Source organism: Rhinoraja longicauda, chromosome 21 (genome assembly GCF_053455715.1).
Source record: "Rhinoraja longicauda isolate Sanriku21f chromosome 21, sRhiLon1.1, whole genome shotgun sequence".
In the NCBI taxonomy this organism is placed as follows: domain Eukaryota; kingdom Metazoa; phylum Chordata; class Chondrichthyes; order Rajiformes; family Arhynchobatidae; genus Rhinoraja; species Rhinoraja longicauda.
Window position 1 is genome coordinate 13,882,662 of NC_135973.1, and position 22,003 is coordinate 13,904,664.

The 22,003-nt window shown below is 42.3% G+C and overlaps 2 protein-coding genes across 3 annotated transcripts in view; one reads left to right on the forward strand and one right to left on the reverse strand.

The window, feature by feature from the left end:
• ern2 (endoplasmic reticulum to nucleus signaling 2) overlaps positions 1 to 8,052 on the forward strand; it is a 65,419-nt gene extending 57,367 nt beyond the window's left edge. For both annotated transcript variants that reach the window (XM_078417795.1, XM_078417796.1), the window contains exons 16-22: positions 248 to 347; positions 596 to 795; positions 2,030 to 2,177; positions 5,020 to 5,147; positions 5,656 to 5,779; positions 5,877 to 5,944; positions 6,661 to 8,052. In XM_078417795.1, the coding sequence (XP_078273921.1) occupies positions 248 to 347; positions 596 to 795; positions 2,030 to 2,177; positions 5,020 to 5,147; positions 5,656 to 5,779; positions 5,877 to 5,944; positions 6,661 to 6,867 (975 nt within the window). In that variant the 3' untranslated portion in view covers positions 6,868 to 8,052. The remainder of the gene's footprint in view (positions 1 to 247; positions 348 to 595; positions 796 to 2,029; positions 2,178 to 5,019; positions 5,148 to 5,655; positions 5,780 to 5,876; positions 5,945 to 6,660) is intronic.
• Positions 8,053 to 8,793: 741 nt separating this feature from the next.
• On the reverse strand, positions 8,794 to 20,968 carry plk1 (polo-like kinase 1 (Drosophila)). The gene is made up of 11 exons (XM_078418489.1): positions 20,278 to 20,968; positions 18,828 to 18,996; positions 16,802 to 16,946; positions 16,612 to 16,705; positions 15,757 to 15,976; positions 14,831 to 14,885; positions 14,197 to 14,297; positions 13,780 to 13,857; positions 11,623 to 11,777; positions 10,388 to 10,570; positions 8,794 to 9,856 (listed from the first exon to the last, which is right to left on the reverse strand). The coding sequence occupies exons 1-11, from the start codon at positions 20,620 to 20,622 to the stop codon at positions 9,650 to 9,652; spliced, it is 1,752 nt and encodes a 583-aa protein (XP_078274615.1). The 5' UTR covers positions 20,623 to 20,968; the 3' UTR covers positions 8,794 to 9,649.
• Positions 20,969 to 22,003: the final 1,035 nt, after the last annotated feature.

Consider the following 22,003-nt stretch of genomic DNA (forward strand, 5'->3'; position numbering starts at 1 on the left):
CACTATAGCACCTTGACGTTAAAATTATCCTTGAGGGGTGTGATTTTTTTCATTATGTTAAATGTGAAACATCATTGACAAAATTGAAACAGGAAAACTCAACATGTATGGAGAGGAAAAACAAAATGATCATTTCAGGTCACTGACTTTTAATCAGTTCTGACCACTGAATATTTTTACTGTACTTAATTCAGATATCCAGCAAGTGTAATATTTTGCTCATATTTTATTTCACTTCATCTTTCAGTATGTGGAAGATTCCAAGTTTGACCATGTTAATCTGAATCCAGTCACGGCACTCTTTCAGACCATGTCTGGTCTAGCTCATCTACATTCTCTTAATATTGGTAAGTCCTTTCATCTGTTCACCAAAAAATCTAAAATTACAACAGCAAAAAAAAGGATGTTTGGTATATCAAGTCTAGATTGATATATCTGTTTGTAAACCACTTAGTCTACTCTCCTACTCAATTTGTTTTGTCATTAGAGCATCGAATCGCTCTTTGCTCCTTAATACGTAAAGCAAGTTACAATGTAAAGTTGCTGTTGCTGGCAAACCTTATCTGTCTTTTATTCCTGTGATTCTGGGTTCCAGTCCATCGTGATTTGAAACCACGCAACATCCTCATCTCCCTGCCAAACTCTCATGGGAATGTGAGGGCAGTGATCTCAGACTTTGGCCTATGTAAGAAACTGTCTGCTGGGCATCACAGTTTCAGCCTGCGCTCGGGCATACCTGGAACAGAGGGCTGGATTGCACCTGAGGTATTACAAGAGGATCCCAAGGATAAGCCTGTGAGTTTTGACATTAAGCTGGACATATTCATCTCAGAAAATCGACATTACGTGATATAAAGAAAATCAGGGGGCTAAGCTGTATTAGTCAAAAGACAATTAAAGGCAGTAAAACTTCTAACTGAGAAATTAAACCAGCAGGAGACTGGGGTAAGAATTTAAAAGTGCAGACGGAGAGCTTAAAGCAACACTCTATGTCAATGACTTAGATCATGGGACTATAATATAACTGAGTATACTAATAATATAAAGATGGGTTGAAATATTAAGTTATGAGGAGGATGCAAACAATCTGCAAATAAATTATTTATAGAGGTTTTCTCTGTCCTAAAGGACTGCCGATGCCCAGTTATTGAGGACAACTGATGCTAAGAATGGGAGATTTTTTGACTGAGGAAACTAATTTTATAGGAATTGAGCAGAGAAAGTGGCTAAGGGTGAGGTCAGCATATTGATTGACAGTGCAAGTCGAGTCAAGAGACTGCATGGTTCACTACTGTTACAGCTTCTGATGTTCCAGTGACATCTGGGTTTAGCACAGGGCTGATAACAGAGTGCACAACAATTAGGCAAGACTGATGAGTTCAGAATTCAAGACAAGTCAACACAACTAATATCAAGATCCAGGACAACTAACCCAAGTGACATTAGGATTCAAGACAACTAAATACAACTCACGGTGGCGCAGCGGTAGAGTTGCTGCCTTATGGCGTTTGCAGCGTCAGAGACGCGGGTTTGATCACGACTACGAGTGTTGTCTGTACGGAGTTTGTATGTTCTCCCTGTGACCACGTGGGTTATCTCGGAGATCTTCGGTTTCCTCTCACACTCCAAAGACGTACAGGTTTGTAGGTTAATTGGCTTGGGTTTGTATACTTAGTATAAGTGTAAAATTGTGCTTACCATGTGTAGGATAGTGTTAATGTGCGGGGATCATTGGTCGGCGTGGACTCGGTGGGCCAAAACTAAAAGCAGCATTCAGGACAGGTGAGCAGGGCTGATAGGATTTGGGAGAAGTGAGCAGGTCAATTGACAGGAATGGGTTTCTCGCTGATTTAAGCAATAACTGAAGATGGACATGCTGGGCTTCTATATGATGTTTAGTGGTGGAGATGGCAGAAGAAGAATTACAATAATTACAATATAAGGAATCTAAATGTTATTAAATATTGTTGTTTGTTCATTATTTGTGCCAGAATCACTTCTGGAATAACACTGATTATTTCCCCAACAGACATACGCAATAGACATTTTCTCAGCAGGCTGTGTCTTTTACTATGTTGTTTCTGAGGGAAAGCATCCATTTGGTGAATCGTTCAGGCGGCAAAGTAATATCTCAATAGGGCGGTACACTTTGGAGCATTTTGAACAAGAGACGCACGGTAAAAAATATATAATTTTTGATTGTGATTACAGTCTAGATTTATAGCCCAGCATCATTAGCACAAAATGCCTCCTTCTGACCAGACTGACAAAACCAAATTGAACTGCATATTTTTGGATCTATTATTAAGTAATTAGCTATTTCCCAAAGCATAGCTTTGGGATATTGCCAATTGCTTACCTAGTGGACAGGCAAATCTGGCCAGCAGCTCGAGTGTATTCACTAAAAGTATTGTTTCAGTCTGATCCAGATGAGTTTGTAATACATTTGCAAGACTGTGGGACAACTGCAGGAAAGAGCATTTTTTTCTTCGAATGGATCTGCTGAAATTGTAGTGGAAACTTTATTAATTACATGAATATTCCTATCATGTAATTAGACTTCTGATAGAACTAATCTGAGATGTATCTGAAGCAATATATGAGCGCCAAATACTGATGTCGTTAATATCAAGTTAGGAAATGGGGAAGTACAAAGAGATCTGGGTGTCCTTGTTCATCGGTCACTTAAAATTAGCATGCAAGTACAGCAGGCAGTGAAAAAACCTAATGGCACGTTGGCCTTTATGACAAGAGGAGTTGGCTATAGGAGCAAAGAGGTCCTTCTGCAGTTGTACAGGGCCCTAGTGAGACCACACCTGGAGTACTGTGTGCAGTTTTGGTCTCCAAATTTGAGGAAGGACATTCTTGCTATTGAGGGAGTGCAGCGTAGAATCACTAGGTTAATTCCCGGAATGGCGGGACTGTCGTATGTTGAAAGACTGAAGCGACTGGGCTTGTATACCCTGGAATTTAGAAGGATGAGAGGGGATCTTATTAAAACATATAAGATTATTAAGGGATTGGACACGTTAGAGGCAGGAAACATGTTCCCAATGTTGGGGGAGTCCAGAACCAGGGGCCACAGTTTAAGAATAAAGGGTAGGCCATTTAGAACGGAGATGAGGAAAAACTTTTTCAGTCAGAGTTGTAAATCTGTGGAATTCTCTGTCTCAGAAGGCAGTGGAGGCCAATTCTCTGGATGCTTTCAAGAGAGCGGAATGGCTCTTAAAGATAGCGGAGTCAGGGAGTATGGGGAGAAGGCAGGAACGGGGTACTGATTGTGAATGATCAGCCATGATCACATTGAATTGCGGTGCTGGCTCAAAGGGCCGAATGGCCTACTCCTGCACCTATTGTCTATATCATTCTAATTGCCACCACTGGTGTGAAGAATATAGAGGAGCAAATTTGCAGAGCAATTACGGGAGGTGAAAGAACAATAGGATAGTAATAGTGAGGGATAGTGACAGTGTGAATGTTTAAAAAAAAAACATTTGTATAGCTGCATGGATAGGAAAGGTTTAGAAGGATATGGGCTAAATGCAGTTAGGTGGGACTAATGGAGACAGGGCATCTTGGTCTGCGTGGGCAAGTTGGGCTGCATGGATCCTAGCTGCAATTGACTTCCTTTAATCTAATACAGACTGAAGTAGTCATAACATACAAGGAGTGGGGAGGGACTTTATCAATCAGTATTTTTCCAGTCCGGTGAAAAGAAGATATTGCTGACTTTGTTTCTGCAGAATAAAGTGGATTATGCAAATCAATTGGATTATCATTTAAGGTGCAGTGATCCTGGTGCCGTAAATTTTAATTTCACTTTGGAAAAGAATATTGAGTAACATAGAGTACAATGATAATTTTGATGCACTGAAAGTTGAGAAGATCTAGAAAGAATGCAGAAAAGATTTATTAGGATGATTCCAGGGTAAGAGGTTGTTAAGTGAAGATAAATGATTCTACTAGAGAAAAAAGATTGAGAGGTGATTGTTGGAAATGTGAAAAAGGAATAAAGATAAACTGTTTCCATTGGACATATTTAAATTGATCTGCAAAAGAATGGGAGGGAGCTAAGGAGAACTTTTTTCAACTGTGTAGTCAGGATTTCATTCTTCATTGAACATTCACTCTCCTTTTTCAAACACTGGTACATTGTTAGAATCCACAGCACACTTTACTTGCTGCAGAAGGGAGTAGTCACTGCATAATTAAAAAAGGTGCTGTAAACTTTAATAATATAAAAATAAAAGTCAACGTACAAGAAGAAGTGAATATACATATGAAATGCAGCTAAAGCTAAATAAGCCACAAGATAACAATCCCACAGAATTGTTTGTATCAAAAGATGGAATGATGTGCAACAAAAATTTAGAAATGGTACTGTTTCCACATGGGAAAAGATGTTAGTGGCAGCCTTGTTTCTTTTTAGTGTTACCTCTGTCACTTTTCCAAGAATCTGAACTTCCTGTTCAGTTTGCATAAACTATCCAATGATCCAATGGTGACTGATACCGAGCCAACAGCATCAGATTCAGCCAAGGATGCTTTATTTGGGCTAATGCGGTGATTACCTTGAATTACCTGCCCTCTGTGTAGACAGCTCCTTACCCTTGTTCATAAACCTCTATTAAATATCCTTAAACATATTAGGGTAAAATGAGGATTTGGTTTTGTATCGGTGCTCTCAATGTACAATAGCTAAAATTAATATAAAATGAAGGAGTTATATAGTTTACGAGACAAACTACTGGATGAGCTCAGTGGATCAGGCAGCATCTGTGGAGGGAAATAGACATTTGACGTTTTGGGTTCAGATTCTTCCTCTGGACTGGACCCTTCCTTAGTCCAGGAGAGTTCTGACCTAAAAGGGCAGTCCATTTCCCTCCAGAGATGCTGCCTGGTCCACTGAGTTCCTCCAGTGCTTTGTTTTTTCATCCAGATTGCAGCATCTGCAATTTATTGTGTTATATAATGTATTGCAATATAATATATGTAATATGTATTGTTTTGACTCTTTAGAGAATATTGTGGGTAAAAACCTAATTGAACAAATGATCAGTGACCATCCACAGCAACGTCCCTCCACTCAGTGTGTCTTGAAACATCCCTTCTTTTGGACTAAAGAAAAACAGCTTCAATTCTTTCAGGTAACTGCCCCTCAGGGAAAAAATAATCCATTCAAAATGGCCTATAAAAAGGAAACGTTTCTACAGGACTGGCTGCGGACATGTTTTTTTCTAAATTTCCTTGGTATGGTATTGCCCACTGAGATAACAGATTTAAAAAAACTCCCAGAGTATTACGCAGAGTATTTTCAGAACTTAACTGTTTTTATTTTATATTTCCAGGATCTATGTTCTAGCTTTTCAAATAGTTGTAATGTGGGGTCATTTGGTGCACATGATTTAACAGTTCCCAGGATTACGCTTTAGGCCATTGGGCCATCGCTGTCCTCTGGTTTTAAAACATCCCAGCAGGTGAAGTTTGATTGCATCCTGTTTCTCTGATAGTAATTTCATGGTTTCAGATTTTGAGCATAGGTCTGCTAAAACTACGTCAGCCACAGGTTGCAACATCCCTGATATGTGTGAAATAACGTTCTAGTCATTTTTGTACTAAAATGCCGTTTTTAACAATTGCTTTGTGCTATGTTAGGATGTGAGTGATCGGATAGAAAAAGAACCAGTGGAAGGGCCAATAGTTAGTAGATTGGAGACTGGCGGAAGATTGGTGGTGAGAACAAACTGGAGGATGCACATCTCTGTACCCTTACAAACAGGTGAGCTACTACAGGATTGTGAATGGTTGTTTAACATTAGAAATATTCAGGTGTGCAGAGAGAAAATACATAATTATTTTTATTTGTCCTACTCAAGACCTGAGAAAGTTTCGGACATATAAAGGAAACTCTGTGCGTGATCTTCTTCGGGCCATGAGAAATAAGGTGAGGAATAAGCTATCTATCATTACCGATCAAAACCCCTCATGCAAGGGCGGCATGGTGGCGCAGTGGTAGAGTTGCTGCCTTACGCCAAAGATTCGGGTTTGATCCTGACTACGGGTGCTTATCTGTAGTTTGTACATTCTCCCCTTGACCTGCTTGGGTTTTCTCCGTGATCTCTGGTTTCCTCCTACACTCCAAAGATTGTAGGTTAATTGGCTTGGTGTAAATTGTCTCTAGTGTGCAGAGGGTAATGTAAGTGTGCAGGGATCAGACTCTGGTCGGCACGGTCTCAGTGGGCTGAAGAGCCAGTTTCCACGCTATATCTCTAAACTAAAGGATTTAGATAGGAGTAAGTGTTGGGGAAGGTGACCAAACGTTACTGATAAAAACTAATTTCATATTTTAGGAGATGGGTAGAAATGTGATGAGATGTAAGAGAATTCTGAGAGCAGTGCAATAATACTTAGTGTTTAAAACCTGTAATGGGGACATCTGCACTGCAAAATAACGCCTCAAAAACTGAGATCATAGCATTTGGAGCCAGCTAGGTTGAGATAGTGCAAGGATCTTTGATCTCTATGTGGCAGTGCATATTTGATATTTCTACCTTAATATCAGTGAGTGCTTTAAAAGTATTCCACTTCATGGTGTAATAATGACTCACAGAAAATAATGTAAGATTAATTTTGTAAATCTGATATAAAATGACTCCACAGAAACATCACTGCCATGAACTGCCACTGGAAGTACAGGAGACACTGGGAGAGATACCGGACCAGTTTGTGCAATACTTCACATCTAGATTCCCAAAGCTACTGCTGCATACATACCAAGCAATGCAAGCATGCAGTCACGAGAGGCCCTTTCACCTGTATTATCACCGGGAATCTGGACACCTGAACAGTGCCAAGCCAGAGAGATAGGCGGCACAAGCATGCTTGTGGAACCTATGGAACTGACGGAAGTGCTCTTCAAGCTAAAATGCTTCATGTAGAATAGAGTAAGATGACATTTTCAGAGAACAAAGAAACCTGTTCGATGACCTCGGCTGTCATAAGCCTGTGCATAAATGAATCATCTTAACTCTACACTGGAAACACTTTATTGGCATGATTGGGCAAGATAAAAATTATGAATGTGTTCATAAGGTAGTCAAGGAGGTGGACTCGAGACACAAGGAAGAGAATTGTTACATAACACTACTCCAGCTCATAGCTGTGACCAAAGCTGGGGAGAACAGTTTCTCTCCAATGCAGAAGAGCCAACGTGATCTGGAATCATAAACTGAACAGGTAGGAAAAAAAAGGAAAGCACTCTGCCGCATACAAGTTTATGCCATATAGACACCACTGATGCCACAGGTGATAGTTGTAACACTGGCTACCAACGTTTACAGTATAGTATTTGTGCACAATGACCTTAAGTGACTGGAGAGGTTTTTTTTAGAGATTATTTTCAGTTAAATACAACCTCCTTAAAAAATGGAATTTTATTATATCTAAATCAATCATTTCGCACAGGGTGCATTACTTGTCACTGATGTCCTTATGCAATGCTATCATGTCCTCCTCTCGTTAAACTGTTAATTGCACTAAATTATTTTGTAAAAGGAGTCAATGGATAATGAGCAGAAGCAAAAAAAATAAGGCCATTGTTGGAGCTGAAGGAAGTGCTCACCATTTATGTCCTTCGATGATCTCTGTTGTTCACAGATTCCATCAATCAGATCAACAGAACCAAACATTTTGGGTTTTTTTAAAACTACAGACCTGGGTTTTTGAAAGCTACATGCATTGCTCATCACTCAATCATGTTGTAGATATGAAATGATTGTTGCATAATTTGGACTGAGCTTTCTGTGGCAATGAGATATTGGAGACCAAAACTTGTTTAAATTACTCTTGGAATAGGTATTATGCAATGGGTTTATGGTGTAAATGGTGTAATTTTATTTTTTAAATATTAGCTGGAAAATCAAACTGCCAAAGGGTTGGGAGTGGATGGAAAAATGGGTTGCTGTGAAAGATTTTTTAAGCAGTTAAAGAGATTGAGGTTTATAAATAAACATTTCTGCTGTGCAGTATTTTAGGCAAGACTTTAGGCTTCTAATCTGAATAAATTTGTTCATTGGAATGAGGTTTTGGCTTGTTTTTTTATTTTATTGTAATTGTAACTGAACCATCCTTAGTTACTTATTGTCCAACTTCAATTAGTGTAGACATTTCATTGACATATCAGATTGCTTATCCTTGATCACTCGTATTCAAGGCTCAGAGTAGAAATCTTCCAAATGAGCAATAATTTGTTCCAAGACAAAATGAAGTAATCGATGGCATGATCATTTACAGTGGAAATAAGAATAACAGCAGTGTGTCCCTGCAGTCCTACAAATTGCTGCATGCTTTGTTTGACCCAGTGTTAAACTGAGGAAGCACCATCTTCAATCCAGTTGATTTATTTGCCAGAATTAAAATGGTAATTTAAAAGACATCTTAACTATTTACTCTACCAGTCTCCAAATGATTGTGGAAGTGGATTAAAAATCAATGTAGCATTACTTAGTAATCGCATATACATTTTCCAAAAATCTGTCCACTAGAACTGTCACACTACTTAGGACTCCATTAACATTATCCTTCAACTTATTTAGCTGAATGGGTCAGAATAAAGATAGAGTATTTAAATAATACAATTTACCTGCCATCTGGCATGGAGAAAAGAATGGCTTAATCAAGCATCGGAACTCTATATTTGTTGCTCTTTGAAATTTAATGTATTTTTAATGTTTGTAAAGAAGCAGTGTAAAACAAGCACTGAACAATAGACCAGGAAATTGTGCAATACCACATCTTCAGATCAGCAAAGGGTGGAGCTAACATTAAATTTTAATAAACCTTGAATGAGACCATGTCCATTCATTGTTCTCCACCAAAGTAAGCAACTTCTCAGCATTGATCCACTAGCTCCTCTTAATACAATACTTCATTGGGATCAGTAGTGTAAACGACACCACTCAAATGATTCACATTACACCCACATTTCTATAAGAACTACAGATTAACATTAAAGTCAGTTTAGACAGAGCATGTACTGAAGAACAGATCTTTATTCCTGAAAATATTACATTAAAAATTGCATTAGATATAATGTTCTCCTACAAAACAGACATGTCAATGTCTGTTCAGAAAGCTTTGCAATATTTGTCCAGTTGCACGAGTTTCCACAATAGTAGGCAGAGTTCAAGAGAAAGACATTCATAATTGTGACATGCCTATTTTAATGTTAACCAAATTGAAATGAGGCACAGCATCAACTTCCTGGCTAATATGCTCAGCAAACCAGGATTTCATCTTAGGTCAAGAGGTTGGGGAGGGAGATAAGACAAAGTACAAAGATGTAAACAGCTGCCCAGGAGGAGTGGCACCTGGGAGTACAAAGTGCTTCAACATTTGACCACAAACAGCTGGAGAACACCTGCACACAAAAAGGAGTGAAAGCAGCAAGTATGATACAGCTTATAATTTACATGATCTCATCTGCCTCAAGTCACTACACATAATGAGAGAAATCATGCTTTTCCCCTTCAACTCTAAAGCATACTGCTTGCTCCGACAATTCACAAGTGTTTTTAATACAAAAGCCTCACAAAAGTGTATTTACAAAATTTCTCTCTAATCTAGAACGGGTAAAGTTCAGAAATCGTGATCACGCTGTGGATTTGACTTTCGTTCCCCCAGTTTTTGTTGTAAGCAACTTTTCCACCATTGTGCGTGCATAACGTATGCGACTTGTCAGTTCCTTGCTGCAACCATGCTCCTCAATCATGCTCATCTTGAATGTGTGGAACTCCCGCTTTTCATCAATATATGTCACTGCATTCATCAGTGGACATAGGATGATCTTAGCATGGTCCTGAAAGAGGAAATAAAATTTAAAATTAGTCCTACCTCCTCCCTGGTATTGTAGAGAATCTAGGGCCAGAGCATATTGATTTGTTTGTCAAGTCTAATGGTGTGGACATTCCAAATATCTCTCCAAGATTGGCATGGGTTTTGGTACTCATGAGACTGTTTTTTGGATGGGAACATGGTGATGTACAAGGTAATTATGTGGAGGAAGGAACTGCAGATGCTGGTTTAAACCAAAGATAGACAAAAAGCTGGAGTAACAGCAGGCCATGCAGCATCTCTGGAGAGAAGGAGCAGGTGTCGTTTTGGGTCAAGACCCTTCTTCAGACTGAAAGTCATGGGAAAGAGAAATGAGATATAGACGATGTAGAGAGATATAGAACAATTAATGAAATAGTGACCATGATTAAGGAAACTGGCCATTGTTAGCCATTTGTTGGGTGAATTCGAGAAGCTGGTGCGACATGGGTGGGAGAGGGATGGGACAGGTAGTTAAACACTCCAAAGTAACTTGGCAGTTAAAAATACTACTTACCTGGAAGAAGTTGATCTGAACAGTCCCATTGCTAAGATGCAAGACGATCGCACTGCGTGTCCTAAACCAAATCCTCAGGAATGGTAGCCTTGCCAACTCATCACCTTCCCTGGGGGTTATGTTAGCTCCCGCCTTCAGCAAGTGCTCACTCATATAGCTGCTGAAGTATTTCAGAAGAGTTGCCTGTTTGTGCAGAGACAGAAACCAATTAATGACTTCCAGTTAATGGAAGTCCACTTTTCACTCCCAATTACTATCCATTAAGAAAAAGGATTAGATCAACTTGTCCCCTCCAAGAATACTTCCTTAAGGATAGGGGGTGTTAAGCAATGCCATCTCAATTGTTGTAGGAAATAAGCTCAGCCATCTGTAGTCAATCATATCCTTTGGATCGATCCTTTTCTTGAAATATCCAGACAATTTCAACAGGGATTATTACTCCGACTAATTTTGTTTGTCCAAATTATCCACAATTGTCTGTCGTCCAATACAATTATCTTGTGACAGTGGAGAACCGTGCTGCTGCTTGTTTTGTTGTATTCCTCCAACAGGTTAAGAGTTTGTTGCTCCAGATTCCAGCATCTGCAGTCCCATGTCTAATTAGTGGAGGGGTCTACAGGCCATGTGCCCAACTGTCAATGCTCTTATACTAGTCGGTGATAATAAGGGGCCATCATCTTAGTCCAGAAGTGGATCAGGACCACATTCTGATTGGCAAGATGTTGATTCAATTGAGACAGGTGATCACCCCATTACTTTAGCCTTTTATCTCAGGCATCAGAAAATGAGAAACCAAGTGAAGCAACAATTACAACTTAAAAAAAACAATCCTCTTATTATCTCCAGGTTTGCACACGGTGTTCCTTGCAAACACAAGGCCCATGGAGGTTGGTCCAGTACTCTTCTATGGACTAAATGTAGAACAAAATGGTGCCCTATAATCATGTATTGATTCAGAAGATTGTCTTGACCAAAAATGTCCAGATGCTGAATCCACTGAACAGAGCATTTATCTCCATGTGTCAGACAGGAGTGTGGTTCAAAACCTCACTCAAGCTACTGCAATGCACTACCAAAGACCCACGTCACTGTCAATTTAATTACCCTCCAATAGGATCACGCAAAACCGAGCATGGTGGGAAGGGAGCAATTTTTAGTAGTTCCTTTAATGTATGATCAAATCAGGGAACCCCAAGCTAAACACTACAAATTTAGAAAAGTCCTGTGGTACTTACTTTTTTGCTTAGGCTGGGAGGATAAGATCGAAAGTTCAGATAAGACTCAGCCATGTTGCGATCAATGTATTGTAGACTCTCCCCATCATTGTACATTATTAAACGAGTAGAATCATTGAAGAGGACACCAACACTGTTGTCACATAATTGGTAACCTAGAGTGCAAAACCATACCATGACATTTGTGACAGATTTTATACAAGTGCAATAAACTTAATACTGCCAGAAGTTCACCATTGGTTCGAATCAAATATAGTAATAATTGATATAGCAAATCAAGGAGCAAAAGGGTGACTAAATTGTCCTAAACGTGGTAAATTTAAACTGACCTTAACCTGGTGCATTAAGAGTCCTACTTTTCATTTCTCCAGTTGATTCAACTTCAAAGTGGGCTCAGCCAGAGAATAACATAGTGGAGGAATGCTTCTCCAACAGCAAATCTGATACAAGTGTGGAACCTCTTGAGATATTGGATATCGTGATAACTACAAGTTAGCAAACGACAATACAACAATTGGTTGAGTTGTTGATTGCGTAAGTTGTCAAAGGATACAGCAGGATATAGATCAGTTGTTAATATGGGCAGAGAAAAGGCAGATGGTTTCATCCATACTGATGAGGTATTGTTCAAGAGGTCAAATGCAAGAGAAAATACACAGCAAGTGGCAGGACCCTTGGCAGCATTTGTGTGCAGAGAAATCTTAGTGCAAGTCTATAGTGTGGTAAAGGAATACAGCATGCTTGGATGCAATCACATAGAGTATAGTTGGCTAAGTTATGTTGCAGCTATATAAAACTGGTTAGGCCACATTGTGTACTGTGTGCAGTTCTGGTTATTGGATTATAGGATGTAGGAGCTTCAGGGAGGATACATAATAGGTTCACCAGGATGTTGAATGGATTGGAGGGCATTAGTTATAAGGAGAGGTTGGACAAACTAGGATGGTTTTCTCTGGAGTGAAGGCCGATAAGATACCCAGGAAGTTCCTAACAGTTTGAGAGACAGATAGGGTAGATTGTCTTCTTCCCAGTGGGGAAATACCAAATATTTCTTGGGCTGTGTAGTGGCACAGCAGGACAGGCAACATCTCTGGAGAGAAGGAATGGTTGACGTTTCAGGTTGAGATCCTTCTTCAGACCTTCGTTCCAGAAATGCTGCCTGTCCTGCTGAGTTACTCCAGCATTTTGTGTCCATCTTTGGTTTAAACCAGCATCTGCAGTTCCTTCATACACATTTTGTAGGTCTGCTGCCTCAGTACCGGAGACTAGTGTTCAATCCTGACCTCAGGTGCTGTCTGTGTGCAGTTTGCATGTTCTTCCTGTGACCATTTGCACCAGTTTCCCCAATATACCAAAGATATGCAGGTTGAAAGGTGAAATGACTGCTGTAAATCGCTCTGTATTTAGGCAAATGGTAGAATCTGGGAGGGGGAATTGATAACAATATGTTGAGATTAAAGTTGGATTAGATTCATGTTGGTGTCGTGCAAATAGACAGTGGATAGTCAGCATGGACTCATTAGGCCAACTTGTTTCCATGCTGCGATTGGTGGGGGAAATTTAGAGATGCACGGGGCAAGCATTTTTTATATAAACTGTGATAGGTGTCTGGACCATGCTGTCAGAGCGTGGGTTGCAGACACTGGAGGCATCTAGGCCAACAGAAATGGTTATGATTTTAACTCTTAGATAGAGTTAGATAGGGCTCCAGGGGCTAGTGGAATCAAGGGATATGGGGAGAAGGCAGGCACAGGTTACTGATTGTGGATGATCAGCCATGATCGCAACAAATGGCGGTGCTGGCTCGAAGGGCCAAATGGCCTCCTCCTGCACCTATTTTCTATGTTTCTATGATCAGCTCAGATATCGTGGGCTGAGGACCTGTTCTTGCGATACTGACCTAATGTTCTACATTTTAAAACCGGTTTTGTTCATCCACCAGATTTAAATTCATGAACCCACAAACTCAGGTTATTGGAAGTTAGGAAGTTAGTCGATTCTCCAGTTCCAAGATAACATTAGTTAAACCTAAGGTCAATCCAGATTTAACCAGGATCCACATGCATTAAGTTCAAGATACAGCAGCCAAGTTAATCTGATATCCCCATGATGTCCCATGCAAGCCAAAGGTTATTCAAAGTGCTGATTGGAACTTACCCAAACCGTATTTATCAGAATAATCCACCCATTTGCTGACCCAAAAGATTGGTATACACGCTGGATCTTCAGCCTCCTCTGCCAAGGGAGAGGCAAAAAATATTAAACATTGTATTTGAACACTTCAGGATTATGATACTATTAATTAAATTTAGACATTATATGTTTAGCTCACTTCCTTACTATCTTTTACTTACCGCACAAAAATAGAAATGAGGTGAAGTGTGCTCGGTTAAACTGAACAGATGTGGGCATTTAATAGCTACAATATTTATTAATCTGGTAATATTTCAAACAACCTGGTCAAGAAATGTCACATCCAACCCCATCCCACCAGTGATAAATGAGTTCCCAGCATTTAGGAAAGGGCCACCCTAATCAACCCACCAGAAATTGCTGCTGAAACAACTTGCATACCTTGTCTGATCACAGTTTTATCAGCTGGTCTTGCAGCCACTAAGCTGTTTAACTGTTGCAAAAGATCCGCGAGGTAGAAATCATTGCATTCGCCCACTTCCCTGCGGAAAATAGAAAATCAAAAGTAGCAAATTGTCACCTATACTCTCGACCTTGTGCACGAGAAACAGTCCAAAAAGGGAATGAGGTCACCACACATGTACAACAATTGTTAACTCGGACCATTTTTGAAGATTTAGGACACAACAGCAGCTATTACTAATAGTCTTTGACATTTCACCTCCAAGTCAGCTCAGTTTTAAAACTGCCTGATCATTTTAAGCATTCCCTTCCCAACCCAAAGCAATGGAATCGATTAACTGATTTCTAAAAATGCAGCACTTAGGGCAATTAAGATTTCAACTAATTCAATGTACTATTTAGTACAGTACAAAGCACCTCCCAAGGTCAATCCCTAGGCTTGTGTTGGTGCAATCATCCAGCAGATTAAATAAATCTGAAAAATCCACTGCACAGGCTACAAGAAGTGCTTGGCTTCACCAAGAAGAAAACAAACTGATTCAATCTACGTCTTCAGACAGTATCAAAGGTTTCCACCCGACATGTGATCAGCATCAACAGAGATTATATTTACCCGACTACTCCCTCGTCATCTTCAGATTTGCCTGGTTTGTCTCCGCCCGGAACATCTATTGAATTAAGAGATCAATTATACAAAATGGACTCTGTAATTACATCATATCAGTCAGTGTTGAGGAGAGCAGGGCAGTGTGATTCAGTAGGTTTGGAAAAGAGAACAATTCCCCAATAGTCACTGTCATACAGCGTGGAAACACCGACCAACCTCCTATTTACACTAGTCCCACCTGCCCGAGTTGGCCCTTAACCCTCTAAACCCATCCTATCCATGTACCTGTCTAAATGTTTCTTAAACATTTGGAGGGAATAAATTTACAATATCCTCGTCCTCTTCAGCTGGAGTCGATAATATGATTGGCAAAATAAGTGGTTGGTTCACCCTTTTGCAAGCAGGGGTTAGGGGACAGTTAACCATAGGTGTTGAGTGTACATGAAGGTGGCTCACCAGTTTCAAAAGCAGAATTGGATTCTATCCCTACATGGTCCAATGTCAAGAGTGGCATCATGTTACACTGGATAAATAATTCACTCTCGCCCCTAACAACAATCTCTTCACCCACTTTCTGCAGGTCAAAGGTGTAACATAGGAAACACTCATCCTTCTGAAACACTGCGATTGTTCCTTTCAGTGTCACTCATGTTTACTCCTTCACCATCACCTCCCTCTCCTTTCATTAAAAATGGAGCAGAACAGAGATGTATTGTGTAGATAAATTAAGTTGAAGCCAATGTGATGCCAATACACCACATCAGATTTCTTATAGTCCTGCAGCATTGTCACCAGGTGGGGGAATGCTACAGGATTGTACTTATTAAATAGCATGGTACTCCATGGCAGTTAAATGACTATTAGAGGTTGGTCCACGCACGTCTTAGTTTACTAGTGCCAGAGCACCACATAGCTAGTGATCTAACTGATACCTTTGTTGAGTTCAGCAAGAGGCCTGCGCATATTGGAATCAATTCCACCAGGAGCCAGAGAGAACCTGGGAGCCATGGTCAAGCAAGTAGTGGGCAATCGGACAGGCAAGTAGCCAGATGTAAAGAACTCATCATTCAGCAGTTCGTGGACATTGGGTCGTGTGCTTGGATCTGATCGCAGCATCTTCTGAATGAGATTAGCAGCCACAGGGTTGATGTGCTGGAAAAGGATTAAAACATGAAGGCTTGTTACTAAATTTACAACAAAAGGAAGTGAGCACTGGTTCATCTTTGTTTATGCTCCACACATTCCTCATCCTACTCCAAATTAATCCTTCCTATTCCTTTTCAAAGCAGCTACTTTAAACTACTATTTGGAATACCTGAAGCAACCTGTTCTTGCTTCAGGTATTCCATGGAAGCAAGTTATTCATTCTAATTATAGTCACAAGGCATTGTAGATACTGGGTTTACAAATGTCTTAAGAGTTAATCGAGTATTTGATCTTTATACATTCTATTTATGCTACATGACAAAATATATCCAAATTCCCTACTGGATTTATTGATTACTAATTTACAAGTGAATACATTGCAACAACTATCAGGGCTTGTTATAAAAAGGCACTCTCGACTTTCCCAAGATGGGCTTTTCAGATTTAGTTTTTAACAGTCAATGAAGGCCATAAGAAAAGGTCAATAATTTGTGCAAAACTGATCTTTGTGAAGATTGTCCAAAACAGATCTAGTTGTGGTCACCCCCCCCCCCCATCAAATATCAAAAACAGTTAGCCCCTTACCCAGAGGTTCCCAAAAACACACAGCCCAGGTTAGGAGCTTGGTGTCAAGTGCTCACCTTAGGAATATTGTATTCATTTCTCTTTATCCGCATGTACGTCTCCTTAAGGCAAGAAGTTTCAAATGGAGGTTTCCCCACAAGTAGTGTATACCTGCAACAAGTAGGCTGCAATTAAAAGCCTGCTTAACTAGGAGGGGAAATACTGCCAAATAGCCATGAGAAAAGGATTCAGTGGTACAATACTCACATAATGCAGCCCAAAGACCAGACATCAACTTCAAAACTGTGCCCTTTCTTGCCAATCACCTCTGGGGCAATGTAGTTGGGAGTTCCACATAGTGTCTTTTTGCGCTCTCCTTCATATTGCACTGTAGTAGCCAGGCCAAAGTCACCTTCAAATAATCCAGAGGTCAGTGATTGTGCCCAGTAATATGATGCACAGAGCCAACATGACAAATACAAGTAGACGTCACTGGTAACTCTGTATTATAGTCTCGTCCAGTCTGTATGGGTAGGCTCAGACGGTGAATCTGAGCAACTGGAAGATGAGTACAATCGTCAAAGGTGTTTTCTGCACCCACACAGTACCCGCACTTGGCTAGTTCACAGCGAGATACAGACGACTATATGCATTAGCACCAGTTCCAGAGACAAACGCATGAAAGATAAACAAAAAATAGACTGGTGCTAGAGTATGCTTTAGAAGCAGCCTATTATTTTGTATTTCGTAGAATGGTGCCATGTCAAAGCTCAATGACCAACCGGTGGTCAAGTACCAATGCATAACCCTACCCATCAATAGTATGACACTGGCCCAAATCACAGGAAGCCAGGAGTGCCTTATCATGACATGAGCCTGCACAGGTTATTGGATTCAGCAAATTGCAGCCGGCAATGCAAGAGGCAAATTAACTTTGTTTCAAAACATTGATCCTAGCATATTGACCTATGCACCCCCATACTTTTTGCTCCCATTCCTTTCAATTATACATGGTTTACTACTCAACTGCTGCTCTTAGCATGCCATAAAGTGTCATACAGCATGAAAACAGGCCTCAGGCCAACTTGCCTATGCTGCCCAAGATACCCATCTAAGCTAGTCCCACTGCCAAGGTTTGACTCATTCTTCTAAACATTTCTGATTGACAGCTGTCCAAATGGCCTTTAAATGTTCGATTTTATTCATTTAAAAGGCAACGCGTGGAGTTAGAGCTATATAGCATGGAAACAGGCCTCCAACACAACTCATCAAGGATGATCAAAATGCCCCATCTAAACATTCCTGTCCCTGTGCCAGTTGGCACAGCAGTAGAGCTGCTGCATTACAGCATCAGAGACCAGAGTTCTATCCTGACAACAGGTGCCGTCTGTATATTCGCCATGACTGTGTGGGTTTCCTCAGTTAGCTCTAACTACAAAGACGTGCAGGTTGGTAGGTTAGGTTAATTGGCTTCTGTAATTTGTCCCTCGTGTGTAGGATAGGACTAGTGTGAACAGATGATCCTTGGTCAACAATGACTTGGTGGGCCAAAGAGTTTGTGTCCACGCTGTGTCCCTAAACAACTAAACGTGCTGTCCAAATTTCTTAATTATTATTGTACCTGCCTCGAAATACCTCTGGAAACTGCGTGAAACTTTCACACTGGGTGAAAGTTGCCCCTCAAGTTCCTATTAAATATTATTCCTCACCTTAAATCTATGCCCTCTGGTTCTTCATTCTCCTACTCTGGAAAAAGATCACACTAATAACCTCATTTATACCTCCTCATGATTTTATACACCTACACCAGATCGCCCTCCATTCCAAACACTCCGCCGAAATAAAGTCATAGCCTGCCCCAACTTATTCTAGCACGTGTCCAGGCAACATCCTTGTAATTCTCTTTTGCACTCTTTCCAGCTCAATGACATATTTCCGACAAAAGAGTGACCAAAACCAAACACTATACCCCAAGTCCATGTACAACCCAATTTCTATAATTAATTTATGATGCAGGTCGACCCAGGGAACCCTTCCAAGTGTTAAACAGATCCTCAGCGCATAACCGTTAGCGACACTGGTTAAACCGCAGGACTTGAAGTGAACTGCAGCTATGCCATTTAACCCGAGAAGTCGCGTCTGGGGAAAACATGTACATTTAAATAATTCCACAAGTACAGATGTGTAGTTTAAAACATTAACTGCCGGTTTGCAGTGGAGAAGAGATCGGGGTTAGTTTATCACAATGGACAGTGTTTATTAGCACAGGCAAAGGGGCGAGTTGATGCCTCACCTATCTTCACTTCCATGTCGTCGTTGAGAAAGAGGTTGCCCAGCTTGAGATCGCGATGGATAACATGGTTGTTGTGCAAATACTGGGTGCCCAGGATAGTTTGCCTCAGGTAATATCTGGCTTCGGGTTCAGTCACAGCCTTTCGCCTCTTGTGCAACTCCAACAGAGACTGAGGACACGGAAGGAACCACATTAATATGAGAGACACGATAAATAGCTAATGCTGGAATCATGAATGAAACGGTGTTGGAGCAACTCATCGGGTCAGCCAACTTGTGGGGAGGGAAAGGAGATGCGATATTTCGGATCGGGATCTTCCTTCAAATTGAAGATAGGCACAAGGTGCTGGAGTAACAACGGGTCAGGCAGCGTCTCTGGAGAAAAGGAATAGGTTACGTTTCCAGTCGGAACACTTCTTCAGACTGGAATTCCTTCAGTCGGATTGATGGCTGACCTGTTAAGTTTCTGCAACGCTTCTTTGTGCTTTACATTAACAAGAGGCAGATTTTTTTTTTAAAGCAGAGGCAGACGGACAATGCTGTTATAGTAATGTGTGGAGCAGAGGGGCTGTGCCGGGTCACGGTAACCCGGGAAGGGGGGGGAAGGGGAGGCACTGGTGAAGGAGAGCCGCATCCCCCCCCCCCCGGGCCCTCATCAGCGGCCGGCCGGCCTTGGCCCCGCCCGCCCGCCCGCCGGAGGAGGAGCGCCGCTCTTGGGGCAACCAACCCGCTGCGAGCCGCCACGTTTAAATATCAACTGCTCCGTTTAAAGGGAGACGCGGACGCGGCCGTGTGTGGGTGGGGGAAGAGTTAGAGGAAGAACCAGGCCCGGGCCCAGGCCCAGGCCCGGCGGGGGAGAGCAATCCCAATGTGGGGGGGTGGGGGTGGAGAGCGGCCCGGGTAGTTTTAATTGTCAAATGTCCCAGATATAACAACGAAACGCTCATTCACAGCAGCACATAAGGCAAACTGTAACTAATGTAATACGAGGAAATAAAAGTTCAGTGTATAAAAATATATATATGCACACATATATACTGCCTGAACCGATGAGTTACTCCAGCATTTAGTACACACACACACACACCCAATGTCAATAACTATGAACCGGTCCTGCTGAGCCGGATGGTCACACGCACAGTGATCCGGCACAGATTTACTCGCACTTTATTCTGCTTTAAAACTGTTCTAATTTGTTTCATTGGGTTGTTTAAATTAATACTGATCGGCTAATTGATTTATTGCATCGTATGGGAGGCGCATTCCCAAACTCGTTGTACCCCTGAGTACAATGACAATAAAGATATATTGTATTGTATGTACACACACACACACATACGAGCGGAGAGGATACACCAACCCCGGCGCCCCCCTCCAGTCTAGCCCTGGGAAGGCGGCCAGGCCTCGTCCTCTCGCGCGCCCCCCCCCCCCCCCCCCCCCCCGGCACTCACCCTGCGCCGGCACAGCTCCAGCACCACGTAGACGAAGTCGTTGTCCTCGAAGAAGCCGTGGAAACCCACCACGTGGCTGTGGCAGATGCTCTTGTGGATGGAGATCTCCATCGACATCTTCTCCCGCTGGTGCGGCTTCAGCAGTAGCGTCTTGGACACGATCTTGCCGGCGAACACCTCGCCGCTCTCCATGTCCGTGATCTCGTAGCACCTGGCGAAGCCGCCCTTGCCCAGGAAGCGCCCGCGGGTGTAGCGCTTCGTGCTCTTGGGGTTGACCAGGATGTCGGGGATGTCGGGCGGGCTGGCCGCCGACTTGGCCGCCGGCTTGACGGGCACCGTAGTCATCGTGGGCGGGGGTTTGTGCTAGAGGAGCGACGAAAACTAGCCGGGCGGCCGCTGACTGCACACACTGGCCGTGGAGTCGAGAGTCTGGTCCGGTCTGGGAGGCGGCTGCCGCTGCTTCAGTGCCTGTGGAGCGGAGGGTCGGGTGTGCTCCGGGCGGCCGCTGCTGCTGCCTGAGTGTCCGTGGAGCGGAGGATCGGGGGACGAGTGTGCTCCGGGCGGCTGCTGCTGCCTGAGTGTCGGCGGAGAGTCGGGTCTGGTCTGGACGACCGCTGCTGCTGCTATGTGTATGTGTATGCTCCGGGCGGCCGCTGCTGCCTGACCGAGTGTCCGTGGAGCGGAGAGTGGGGACGTGTGTGCTCCGGGCGGCCGCTGCTGCCTGACTGAATGAGTGAATGACCCGGGCCCCCGCCTCGCGGGCTCCGATTCAAATCGGCAGTTGGCGAGGCGAGCGGCGCTTCCCATTGGCTGTCCGCGTTCAAACGGACCGCCTCCGGGCCGCGCTGCACGCCGGGAGCCCGCAAACCGGCCGTTTAAATGCAACTGGGGTGTTGCCTCGCGACCGCCGGGCGGCGGCCAATCGCTGCAGAGTATGATTCCAGCAAGGTTACTCCCGAGCTAAAAACTCCCGAGATGCAGAGTCAAGTCCATTTTATTTGTATAGCACATTTAAAAACAACCCACGTTGACCAAAGTGCTGTACATCAGTTCAGGTACTAAGAACGAACATACAATGGCTCACAAACATAACAGCACATACATAAACAGTTCACAGCGCCCGCCCGGATGAAAGAGGCTCCATGCATGGATATATGGATGGATGCATGCAGGGATATATGGATGGATAATATGCATGGATGGATGCGTGCATGGATACATGGATGGATGGACGCATGCATGGATATATGGATGGTGGATGGATGCATGCATGGATATATGGATGGATGCATGCAGATTCAGGGAGACTTTCATCCCAGCTGTTATCTGGCAACTGAATCATTCTACCACAACCAGAGAGCATCTACCTCGTTGGTGACCCTCGGACGACCGTTGATCGGACTTTGTTGGCTTTACCTTGCATAATACCTTATTCCCTCATCATGTATCTAAACACTGTAAATGGCTTGATTGTAATCATGTATTATCTTTTTGCTGACTGGATTGCACACAACAAAAGCTTTTCACCAAAGATAATAAGAGCAGAGCAAGATAGACCATTCGACCCTAAAAACCGTAGTATGTCATGGCGCCATTTTAGGAGGCAGAAAAACAAAAATCTGTGAATTGATAGATGAGATATATTCTGTATTTTTATGGTATCATCACACGTACTGTTCCCCCAAAACACTGATTACAATGCGAGAGGCATAGCGAACTAAAATGG

Bases quoted from the DNA above. Each gene is read 5' to 3' on its own strand.
- plk1 (XM_078418489.1), bottom strand. From the start codon at position 20,622: ATGACTACGGTGCCCGTCAAGCCGGCGGCCAAGTCGGCGGCCAGCCCG. The intron at 15,977-16,611 runs GTGAGCACTTGA...ATCCTTTTCCAG, and splicing joins ATGAATACAATATTCCTAAG to CACATCAACCCTGTGGCTGC. The intron at 9,857-10,387 runs GTAAGTAGTATT...TTCCTCTTTCAG, and splicing joins TTCAGATCAACTTCTTCCAG to GACCATGCTAAGATCATCCT.